Source organism: Arachis stenosperma, chromosome 9 (genome assembly GCF_014773155.1).
Source record: "Arachis stenosperma cultivar V10309 chromosome 9, arast.V10309.gnm1.PFL2, whole genome shotgun sequence".
Taxonomy (NCBI): domain Eukaryota; kingdom Viridiplantae; phylum Streptophyta; class Magnoliopsida; order Fabales; family Fabaceae; genus Arachis; species Arachis stenosperma.
In genome coordinates, this window is record NC_080385.1 from 16,074,394 (window position 1) to 16,087,009 (window position 12,616).

At 31.9% G+C, this 12,616-nt stretch overlaps 2 protein-coding genes across 2 annotated transcripts; one reads left to right on the forward strand and one right to left on the reverse strand.

Annotated features, from left to right (window-relative positions):
* Window positions 1–3,191: 3,191 nt before the first annotated feature.
* LOC130951733 (uncharacterized) lies at window positions 3,192–8,064 on the forward strand. The gene is made up of 5 exons (XM_057880441.1): window positions 3,192–3,743; window positions 4,881–6,128; window positions 6,739–6,885; window positions 6,961–7,141; window positions 7,684–8,064. The coding sequence occupies exons 1-5, from the start codon at window positions 3,504–3,506 to the stop codon at window positions 7,863–7,865; spliced, it is 1,998 nt and encodes a 665-aa protein (XP_057736424.1). The 5' UTR covers window positions 3,192–3,503; the 3' UTR covers window positions 7,866–8,064.
* Window positions 8,065–8,276: 212 nt separating this feature from the next.
* On the reverse strand, window positions 8,277–10,344 carry LOC130951479 (uncharacterized). Its single transcript, XM_057880135.1, has 4 exons — window positions 9,868–10,344; window positions 9,323–9,457; window positions 9,018–9,110; window positions 8,277–8,568 (listed from the first exon to the last, which is right to left on the reverse strand). The coding sequence occupies exons 1-4, from the start codon at window positions 10,163–10,165 to the stop codon at window positions 8,417–8,419; spliced, it is 678 nt and encodes a 225-aa protein (XP_057736118.1). The 5' UTR covers window positions 10,166–10,344; the 3' UTR covers window positions 8,277–8,416.
* Between the last annotated feature and the right edge of the window lie 2,272 nt (window positions 10,345–12,616).

The following is a 12,616-nucleotide window of genomic DNA, read 5'->3' on the forward strand; positions in this document are numbered from 1 at the left end:
GTCATGTTTCATATTTTGATTGTCAAATTAGTCATTGATATTAATAATGATATATAAAATAGATAGAGTGGTTGAAGAAATGAGAGAAATAGAAAAAAGAAGATGGAGGAGGAGAGAACTCTTTAATTTTGGAGGAAAATATTTTATTTTCATTGCAATGAGAGAGTGATATGTGACACATTTTGGTTGTAAAATTAGTAAGAAAGATGGAAGAATTTTTTAATTTTGGAGAGAAAGATTTAATTTCAATTATAATGAGTGACATGTGGCACATTTTAGTTGTAAAATTAATAAAAAAAAAAATTCCTTAATTTAAAAAAAAAATTTAATTATATTAAAAGAATAATATATGACACATTTTAATTATAAAATTAAAGATATATAATAGATTTTAGAAAATTAATCATCAACGATCTTATCTTTGACAAATTGAAGCACAATATCGGAAAAACTTCTAGAATATGTTTGAACATAAGGACAAAACTGCTTAGTATAGTCATCAAATAGTATGCAAGTAATCTCAATACTAAAAAGTTTTAAATGTCTTTTAATCAAACATTCTCCTTAAAAAAATGTGTCAATATTCTAATATTTTGGACTATCTTATTTTCTTAGTATATTAGTGCAGTTTTGATATTGACTGTTGCCGATGGATTTTTTTTTGTACATTATTTCAAACCATGACGACAAAATTTTATAAAAACTTTCTCAACCATCAAAATCTTTTGTAATTGTCTTTTATTTAGTCAATCATGTTTTGCAAAAATTTATCGTATAGTTAAATTTCGATTGAATTTCAACAATTATAAATTTTACCTTTAAAGATGGATTAATTTCAACCAGTAACTTTATCACTTTTACAACTATGTCTGAATTTAGTTTAGTATGATCATAAAAAATTGTCGTTCTGATGCATGTGTGACTATCATTGTACCGCCTAATAATCTAACAAAACTTTCTCCTAATAAGATTAATACTGATAAGTCATTCGCAACTTATTCTATATTGTATACACTTAACATAAAATGTGATTGGCTCAAATTCATCCGTTCGATAATCCACACACTTACAAATAATATAATATTTAATTGCTGCAGTCATATTTTCTCTAAAACTAAACTCTATACCGATGACAAATTCACCATCTGTAACAATAACAAGGTTTACACCAATAATAATAAAAAATAATTTAGACTTACTACTACTACTACTACTATTACTAATAATAATAATAATAATAATAATAATAATAATAATAATAATAATAATAATAATAATGCATACAATAAAAGGATAATAATAATTATTATAATACTAATAATAAAAAAAAAAGACTATTTACCTACATTGACAAACTCAAAAAATTTTGGTGCATATATAGCTTTTAGATTCAAAGGTGCATGAAAAAAAGGCTAGTTCGCTAATGTATTAGTTTGTTACGTCTGCAACGTCATGCTCAATTATAATATCATTTTCGTCCACATCTTTAGTTGGACCAACAATATGATAAGTGCTTTTAAATTTCTCTTCGTTTTCAGTGTTATAAACTGTCCAATCGATATTAGGTTCCAATAAATCAACCTCAACTAATTATTCAAACTTAACGTATAACTCGATAATTGACACTTGTGCCTGTGTTTGCTGGTAGATCGAAAAGATCCTTGCATACTTACATTGTCAACCACATACATTATTTAAAATTAAACGAAACCATCAAATTCTAACACAGACTGACTATAAAAAGTATTCGTGACTCTTTTTAATACTTGATTATCAACACATTGACAAAGTATACTCTTAAATTTTTTATATATTATTACAAAAGAAATAACAACATCATATGCATTTTCACATATAAAACTCACACTTTCAAATATTTGAAAAAAAGTTGACTATTATAATATATTTTTAAACTAAAACTTTCTTCTATTTTTATTCTCTTACTCTCTTAATGAAATAAAATACTCTCACACTCACACTCAATTTAACAAATTCTTTCTTCCTTTTATAATATTCAAGGTATATTTTTTAATCTGAAAAATACAATGCACTCCCTTTGTAATGTCAATTCGCTCCTTGCCTATTGACAATACACTCTCTTATATTGTCAGTTTAGTATTAAATTAATACAATAAAAGGCTAATGATAATTATTATTATATTAATAACAATAAAAAAGACTATTACTTACATTGACAAACTCAAAAAATTTTGGTATATTTATAGCGTCTAAATTCAAAATGTGCATAAAAAAAGGTTTTTCAGATAGATGTTGGTTTGTTAGTGCATTTGTCACGTTTGTAACGTCACGCTTAACTATGATATCATCTTCGTCCATATCTTCAATTGGACCAACAATAATATGATAAGTGTCCTCAAATTCTTCTTCATTTTCAGTGTTATAAACCATCTAGTCAATGTTAGGCACCGATAAATCAATCTCAACTAATTCTTTAAACTCAACATATAACTCGATAATTGACACTTGTGCCTGTATTTGCTGGTAGATCGAAAACATTCCTTACATACTTGTATCGTCAACCACATACATTATTTAAAATTAAAAGAAACCACCAATACTAAAACAGGTTGACTATATAAAATATTTATGATTCTCTTTAATATTTAATTATCAACATATTGATAAAATATACTCTTAAATTTTTCATATATTATTACAAAAAGAATAACAACATCATATAAATTTTCACATGCAAAATTCACTCTTAAATATTTAAAAAAAAATTTGATCATTATAATATATTTTTAAGCTAACACTTTTTTCTATTTTTATTCTCTTACTCTCTCAACAAAATAAAACACTCTCACACTCATACTCATACTCAATCTAATAAACTTGTTCTTCCTTTTATAATACTCAAAGTATTTTTTCTATATACTGACAATACACCTCTTTTATATTATCAGTTTAATATTAAATTAATATAATACGTCTCCTTTGTATTATATTTTTGTATTTAAAAAAAATCTTGCATTCTTGTTAAAGCAATTTGTCCCCTGTAAATTATTGGCTCCAAGAAATTTGCAAAACACACCAACATCCAATAAAAGAGCATTAATCCAAAAATATTAGCCCCGGCCCGTAACATACTAAAATGCAATCCCCATAAAACGCAAAAATAAGTAAAAACCCCAAAACACCCTTTACGGCTCTCCCACTGTCTCGTAAATTCTTTGTTCGTCTCGTTTCTCGCTCTCCGACTCTCAGTCTCTCACCCTTCACTTTTCTGTCTAATTCTCACTTGCCCTAACGCTGCCGCCGCTGCCACCATCCATCGCCGCCGTAAAGTGCGAAGGCAGGCAACTGAATCATTCACCGCCACCACCTAAAACGGCAAATAGTCAGCTGGATCGCCTCCCGCCGGCGTACCGCCGTGGTGACTCGAGGTTTGCGGCCACCGTCGCCGCCGCAGCACTACAACTGTGGTGTTGATGGCGGAATCACTATAGAATTTAGTGACTCAGTGTAGCTTCGCATCGCAAATGGCTCTTCTTTCTCGGAAAGGGACTCTTTTTCTGCTCTTTCTGTTCTCGATCTTCTTGTTATCGGCATCAGCATCTAATGGTTCGGGAGAAGAAGAAGAAGAGTTCTGGGAAGAGCTGCTACTGAAGCCGTTGCCCGATCGCAAAGTGCTCTCACATTTTCACTTCCAGAATGAGGCTCCTCTCTCCGATTCCTTCGCCCGTCACCATCACCTCTTCCCGAAATCCATCGCTCAGCTGGTGCCTGCTCACTTCTTCCACTCTTTACCTTTTCTTTCTATAATGATATAACAAAAATTTATTTTTTGAGAGTTTTTGCTGGGATTTTGATATTGAATTATTGATACTGATGCTGATGACTCAAGTTATTGAAAGTTTCTACGTCACGTAACTATTGTTGAAGTTTGTCAAAAATTAAATGCTTGATGTAAAGGTTGCCAAGCTTACTCGTTTCGTTAGTGTGAATAATTGATTTGGTGATTATTTATAAAGCTGTATTTTTGGTTATGTATTGTCCTTATCTTCTCTGTGTTGAGTCAAATTAGCTTCTTTATGATAAAAAAAAGAGTAACAAAAACAAATAACTTGAGCAATAATCTGATAGAGTGTGCAGAGAATCAAGAGTTCTGCTTCTACTGTTCCGGTGTTCTTGTTCGATGAGAACATGCCCTGCATATGAGTGATCATTTGACAAAGAGACTTGGAAGGTGAAAATCAAGAGGGAGAGAACAATGACAGCGACTTATCTTAGCTTTAAGGATAGAGAATAAAGTTTTAGTTGCTTGATATTGTCTTTGTAATATTAAGTATAGTAAGATGTGAGTGCCCTGTGTTTTATGCTCCACATAGTTATATAAGTCAGAAAATTCACTAATGGGACATTTCTTGGGTGGAGCAGAGGGAAATTTTGGAGTTTGTTGATGTTAGAAGTGCCTTTGAGTCTGCAATGTTATTGAAGAATCATGTCATTATGTGGAAGAGCTGAGAGTCACTTAGATAGCCCCTCAATTAGTACAAAAACGTTTACATATATAAAGTACAAGCTTAAAGTTGTATGCTTTTTTGTTTTTTCTATTTCTAGGCCATTTAAGTTCATTTTGATGGTTATTATTATTTTATTTTTTTTGTAGTAATGCATGTAATGTAAGATACCAAGTATTGTGCCTCTAACTACAACACAAACTTTACCTGCTAAAACATTAAGCGTTAAAGCAATTGACATCATATTAAGGAACCTTGGTTATACTATGGTTTAATGCTTTTGTTTGTTCCTTTCAGAAGCATGTCTCTACCAACTGTTGTTTATTTTTACATTCTGATTTCAATTTATTTTTCTGATTATACTAAATAACATGCGAATTAGTGTTGGATGGACAGGTTAAGAAATTTCATATTAAAGCCATGGAGTTATCATTCACACAAGGTCGGTGGAACTATGAAAGGTGGGGTGGATTTGATCCAATATCAAGCCATAATGCAAAGCCTCCTGGAGTTGAATTGTGGGCAGTCTTTGATGTTCCTCCACATCAAGTTGATGCTTCTTGGAAAGATTTAACCCATGCACTGTCAGGTCTGTTTTGTGCTTCAATCAACTTCCTAGAGTCTTCCACCACTTATTCTGCTCCAAAATGGACATTTCAGTCAGCTTTAGGTAGTTTAAGATATGGGACTCTGCCACGAGAAGCTGTCTGCACTGAGAACCTTACACCTTGGTTAAAACTCCTCCCTTGTAGAGACAAAGCTGGACTCTCTGCCTTAATGGATAGACCGTCTATATACAAAAGCTTTTATCACTCCCAGCGGTTGCATTTAACACAAGCCAAGACTGGTGCAGATCCGAAAAATTCAAGAGTTGTTCTAGAGCAAACACTTACAGTTGTACTTCATCCCAATATTCTGACTGGTGGTACTAATTATGTTAGTGAAGCAAAGATGCAACCAAGTTGGTCTCTGAGTTCAATATTTGGAAGAAAAATCAATGGAAAATGTGTTCTTGCCAAATCAAGTAATGTTTATCTCCAAGTTGAGAGAGGTCTGGTTACACAACTTGAGAATCTCCAGAGCAGTACTGCTACATTTGCTGCCAATGGCACAAATCTTGATGATTTTGGAAGGAATGTTGGCTTTGAATTATCTGTTAATCCTGACAGGGTACTTAAAGAGGTGGAAAAGAGCTCCTCCATTCTGTATGAATATCCAATCAAAGTGCACAAAGACAGTGAGCAATTTGATTTAGGCATTACATGGAAGCATCCTGTTATTTGGTCAACCCCACATGCGCCTTTATATGCCAGTAGGTTTCTAATGGGCAGTGGAAACGAAAGGGGTGCCATTGCAATATGCATGAAGTCAACAGAATCTGCTCAAGGGTTAGTTGCAGCCAATTATGTTGACCAGAGATGTAATTTTCAAGTTAATGTTCTTCAAATTGTGCCTTGGTATATTAAGGTGTATTATCACACTTTACAATTATTTGTGGATGAAAAGCCTCAAGTACTCACAGACTTTGTTGAGAGAATGCGTGTTTCACCTTCTGAAGACAAAGTATCACCAGGGTTGATGGAACTGGTCCTCAAATTGCCCTGTGAGGTTAAGTCAGCAGTATTGAATATAGAGTTTGATAAGGTTTGCTCATATTTTTATTAATGTTTATTTTTCTTCTGAGTTTTTGCCTCACATTTTGTTGTTTGACATACATCAACCTCCTTGCAAGTTAAATTAGAAAAAAAAAACCCAAATTGTAATATGGAAATCAATTAATGATTATTTTTCTTGGTAAATAATTAGGCTCGGATTTCCGGAATGTAATGAATGAATGCAATATATTATGTGCTTTTAATAATGTAACTTTTCATAATTGGAACTGATCTCTTATCTCAGCTTTGTCATCAAATGCATTTGTGCAATGTTCTGTAGGAGCCGATCAGTTGGGTGGTTAAAATGTCCGACTTCTATAATTGATTGAATCTTTAATCAGTAGGGATAGCTGTAGCGCATGAAAAATATATAAATAAACAAAAGTACCTAAATATACTTCAAGTAGAGCATAACACATAGTGGTTATGGGCATAAGTAGTGTATTTTGTGTGTCCCCCTTGATTGACTTCAGAAGTTGGTAGAAGCTATTACTTGATTTTTTTTTCAGTTTAGACACTTCTAGGATGGATGAATTCTAAACAATAGTTTCATGGTTAGATAAACTTGGTCTTTGACTGCTTTTTTCTGGTGTGAATAGGGCTTCTTGCACATTGATGAGTACCCTCCAGATGCTAATCAAGGATTTGACATTCCATCAGCAATAATAAGCTTTCCTGACTTCAATGCTGGCCTGCAATTTTCTGATAACTCTCTAAGCAAGACCCCAATGTTGTCCAAGTTACAGGTTAATTGAATTGCACTCTTGACTCTGGTACATAAAAACGTTTGTTTCATATCTAATTCTGAATCTATAATGCAGGAAAGGAGTCCTGTTATCTCATACACGGAAGTTTTGCTTGTACCCTTGACAACCCCGGACTTCAGTATGCCTTATAATGTCATAACAATTACATGCACAGTTTTTGCATTGTATTTTGGATCTTTGTTAAATGCACTCCGGAGACGTGTTGGAGAGGAGGAAAGGCGCCTGAATGATAAAGGTAACACTCAACTTTTCTAGTTTTTACATCCTAAGACACAAGTAACGTAATTTCGTATAACTATGGATGAGCCCTCTACAAATCATGCCTGTGTAATTGATAAAATGATAGGCGATGTGGCTTAAGAGCCACAAAATGCGGGGGTTTTGCTTTTCCTTTTATTATTTTTTAATTTTTTTTTGGGGGGGGTAGGGTTGCGTTTTTTTTTTTTTTTTTTTTGAAAGAATGATGCCCTAGAGCATGAGGCTTCTGCTATTTTGGGTTTTGGAAGGATCAAACGGATGTAATATGCTTACTGCCATTGATAGAGAAGGTGTTTGTGACTGGAATCAGTGATCAGTGCCAACCTTTAGTTATAAGGAAACGTAATAATTAGTGAAACCCGTCTTAAATATTGCAACACCTGCACTTTTATTATATTCATACTGCATTTTACAGCTTACATGTCTAACTTTCTATATTACTTCTCCCAATCCGCCTCTTATTTTTGTGTGTAATTATTGCTTAAAGTTTCTGATGTGTCTGTATCTTTCTATTTGTAGGCGGAAAGAAAGACGCGCTTCTTAATCGAGTACTAGGTAAATTATCTTCCAAGTTCAGAGGGAGATCATCAGTGTCCTCTCAGCCATCATCATCGTCGTCATCATCCCTCGTTAGCCCAAAATTGATTCTTAGAGTACTGTTAGTTGCAGGAATTGCTGTTGCATGGCAATACTACTCATAACTAGGTACTACTTTCGGTGTTAAATTATGTACATTACAAGCCTTTACTTCCACTGCTAAATGTACTTCATTCATATATCTATGTTTCTGTTTGATCAAGTTAACGTTTGTACATCACCAAATTGATTGTATCAAAATTTTGACGATTGATGTTAATTTTGATTATTATGACAAAGTAGAAGTCACACTACCTTTTTTGCTGTTTTGCTTCTTTGTACTAGTGTTGTCATTCATCATGGGTAATGTTTCCCATATCTGGCAAGCAATTTTTTCTTAAATATGATCATGAAAGCTTGAGTAATCAATGTTTAATCTCCATTGATTTCACATTTTGTCACAAAATTAACAAATGATGTGAAGCACACCATTAGATGTTAATTTAAAATCTTTCTAATTAAAATAAAATCTATTTATATACACCATTCAGAGAGAGAGAGAATTTACAGCATTCACGTAACAAAATACAACGGCAGCATCCAAAAATGACTATGCAAAAACAGTCCACTGCTAATAAACATATATTGTATCAAGAGGTATAGAAACCCACAGAATTTATCTCGTCCTTTTGCACTGAGCTGCTACAATTGCATCATCATCATCTCTAATCCGCTTCTGATTCTTGCTCGTCTGACTGCATGTGAATGGGCTGCGAGAAATGCCGCCGGAGAGGTTATCCCCTTTATCTTGAGTATCTGGGGGAAGTCCTGCAGGAAGTCCTCCAAATGTGTTAATATTGAGGCTTTTGTAGATGAAGCTTGCCACAACCATGAGAGTATGAGACAATGCATTATTAGACATTTGGGGAAGAAACCAATGCTACAAGTTTAGTAGTTGAGGCATGATATAAGCATTGAAACAAAAACAAAACTATGTCTGGAGCTGAAGCTACGAAATAATGTATCTTAAGACACAAATTTAGTGTACTACTTGTTCTAAAAGGTGGAGACATGAAAAGCAGAATTTTTTTTACGGGTCAAATATAAAAATAAAAACTGACATTTGTTTCTTGGTTAAAAGATTGATATTTTGCCCATATGAAACGAAAACAAATGCACCCTATATTTAGATATGACCAACCCTGGTGAATTTCTCTTTATGAAAAAGTAAGCCAGTTAAGACAGAGAGGAGAAAGCAGATCAGAACAAGAACATGCCTGACTTCTTGTTATCGCTCTTCAATTTCTTAAATAAATTGAAACCTTCCAACGGTTGCTTTCTCTTGCAGCATAGGTCATCCAAAGTCTCACCTTTTTGTAAAGTAAATAGAAAAGCTTAAACAAAATTAGTCACAAGAAAAGTTGAAAATATACCATCACATGGTCAAACATAATTCGTACTGAACTAATCATCCAAATATTTTATTTATTTACTTAACTCAATTGCTCTTTGGTTCTTGAAAAGAAAAGATCAACCCAATTCTTAGTCATATATTATTCTCCACAAGTCTCCTGAGACATACCTGAGTTGCCATCTTTCAACTTCTTATTCCATTGCAAGTTGAAAGCTTCCAATCGAGTCCTTTTTCCACTACAAGAATTCTCACTTTCAATCACTTTACCATTCCCATTTTCAAAATCTTGAGGTTCATGTTCTCCTGCGAGTCACAACATGAGTATATAAGCAGAAATATGGAGCGATGGCGAAAAAGCATACTTATGGATTGCAATTTCAATTTATAACAATGCAGATCCTAGTTAAACAGACAGATTACCAAAGATAATAAACTACACAAGTATTTATCCACAAATAAACTGATGCTGACTGATTTGGTAGTTGATTTTTTAATTATCAGCTGAATTTTAATGTACACGTAGCATTTTTGCTAAAAGACATCGTCACCATCACATTGTCAAGACAGAATTTATAAGAAATTAATTTGATTTATGGTTATAAAACTAAACAAATTGATCGGTTTGAAACCTCGTAGACCGAATCGATTAGCGGTTGAACTCAAGCAACGAATTGATTATTATCAAAAAGAAAAGGAAAAGGAAAGTAACATACGCTTGTTGGCAAGTTTACAGAACTTGCCGGTGACAAGAAGAGCATCACCGAGGTTGTTCCCAGTGGAGAGTCCTTTAGAAGAGAAAAAAGATATGAGAGACTTCCAAGTAACAGAGCAAGAAATAAGGTCCACTCCTCTGCTTATGAAGTGACCGTTGAGCTTCAACGTTGACGGCTCTATCCCAAAGGCTTTTGCTATGGCCCCAAGATCAATCTTGTTTTCGTCCCAAGCAATTATGTTTGCTACCTTTGACAATGAAGGGCATAGAAGCTTTATCTCTCTGGGGTTCTTCGACATCGCAACAAGCAATCTCAAATGTGATATTTATGTTACTGAAGGAGTTTGAGAGTGATTTTCTGACTTGATTAGTGTGTGTGGTAGTGTCACTAGTGTGTTCTAAGTTCTAACTTGCAATTGTTTCCAGTTTTGAGTGCCAAAGGTTTCTGTTTGTTTCTGGAAGTCTCTAAAACTCTAAAGCTGCCATGCGTGGATCGGTTTATGTGGATCGGGTACTTTGTTATTTAATTTTGAAGCCAACGGGTCCTTTATTATCATACATTAAAAAATGATGTGAATATCCTAATTCATTCTTTTTTTTTAGCTCCTTGAAAAAAGTTTTGAATCTTTTATTTTTTATGTTTTTAAAAAATATTATATGTTAAGTATTAAAAAAACAATTAAATAGATAATTAAAAAGATGAACAAGTATTCTTAATTGTTACTCTTATATATCCTCCCTTTTAAAATAAGTAGTCTTACTTTAAAATAATTTGTAATAATTTTTATATTAGATAAATTAGTTTTAATAAAATTATTTAAAAATTAAATTTTATTTTTTAAAATACTGTATTAGCTCAGTATTTTTTTTTTAATTACAAAGTCCTTAATTTTTTCTCTTATAGATTAAATTCTCTCAAATTTCAAAAGATAAGAGATTAATTTATTAAATTTTAAGAAATTAATTTATTGATACAAAAATTGGTAAGGTTTTTTTTAAAAGATAAACAGACTTAAAAATATAAAAAATATAATCAAATATTAGATGTACTTAAAAAAATTAGATATAGGAATATGATGTATTTTTTGTAAATTTAATTAAAAAAGATATTTTATAGTTAAAATTTGATAATTTTATACAAAATGAATTCTATATTTTACGATTATTTAAATGGTTGATAATTTTATAAAAAAAAGAATAAAGTTAAAACAAATTTTTTACTTTGATTTTTATACATATATTTAAATATTTTACCAAAATTAAAATTAAATGTACAAATGTTTTACTAAATAAAAATCCGTTTATCATTTATTAAAAAAAAATTTAAATATTTTATCATTTTAAATTTTTAGTATATTTTTATCAGCATTTAATAGGAATTCGTGAAATTAAATTTCAAAATGGTTCCTGAAATAGCATCGTGTATAACATCTCGGATTTTTTTTTTAAATTAAGTAATTAGTTATTTATAAGTTATCATATTATATTGAGATTTTGTTTTTAAGAAATCTATTTTTTATAACAAGATAATTAAATAAAAATTATGATTATTGAAGTTTAATTTAAATATAACTTATTTTATTAATTTAAACTATTTATTAAAATTTTTGATAGACAAAAATTAAGTTAATTTTTTATAGTTATTATTATATTATATTATCATTATTATTATTATTATTATTAGTTACTTCTTTCTTTTGGCCGAAGCCATTAAAAAAAAAAAAGAAGAATAAAGAAAAGCCAAATGTGGCTCATTTACAAGTATTATATATATATATATATAATAATGTCATTAAGGACTAAGAAAGAAAAGAACGTGGCTTGCATGCTATTATACTTATATACTCATGACACTTAATAATACCTCACACTACAAACTATCATTCATTAGCATCATTTTCTTTTATCACTTTTATTCATTATAGCCGAACTCTTTAGAAAGAAAAAGAGAAATAAAGGGTCGTGGCTTATATTTCTTTTCCTTCATGCATCACCGAACCAACTTTGAAAGAAAAAGAGAGAGTAAGCCGTGAGTGAGAGGAATCAGAAACCATGGAACCTTACCTCTTTTGAGTTCGATTTCTTGCGATCCGTAACCCCAATAAAAAATCTAATCCGATAAAAGTGTTCGTATCTTCCTCCTCTACGTATTGGCGTTACCTTTGTCCGATGGAAATTGACGGTGACGTAGCTCCCCTACCCCTTGAGCTTGGCCAACTGGAATTCTAGGAGGTACGGAGGATTCCAGACGTTTTTTCCTTCAGCAGCACGGTCAGAAAGTTTCTCTAGAGTTTCGAGTATTTCGATTACGTACGAAGGTAGGGTTTTGGTAAATTTTCATCGGTTAAATTGATATTTGATAAGTGAATTGATGTCGTGATTACTTGTCGGTTGAATTTATATTGATATTTGTGATAAGTTTGAGGTTTGGAGGGTTTAAGTGCAGCCAGGAACTGAGTTATTCTGATGATTGTGATTTCTGGATTACAGTAGGATAATTTGAAAATGTTAAAATTTGCCGGTTTGATTTATTGAAAATGATTTGAAAAGAATGTGGAAAATAGTTTGGATGGAACCCGAGAAGGGTGGCAGAGTCCGAATTTTAGGGGAGGTGCTGTCGAAATTTTGCTATAAATCTTAAGAATTGATTTGAAATTTATTTAGAAGAAAAAGATTGGATTCGAGAAATGGTATTATTTGATTTTTGATTTATTTTTAAAAAATACTATGTTTAAGTTTGATTTGAAAAT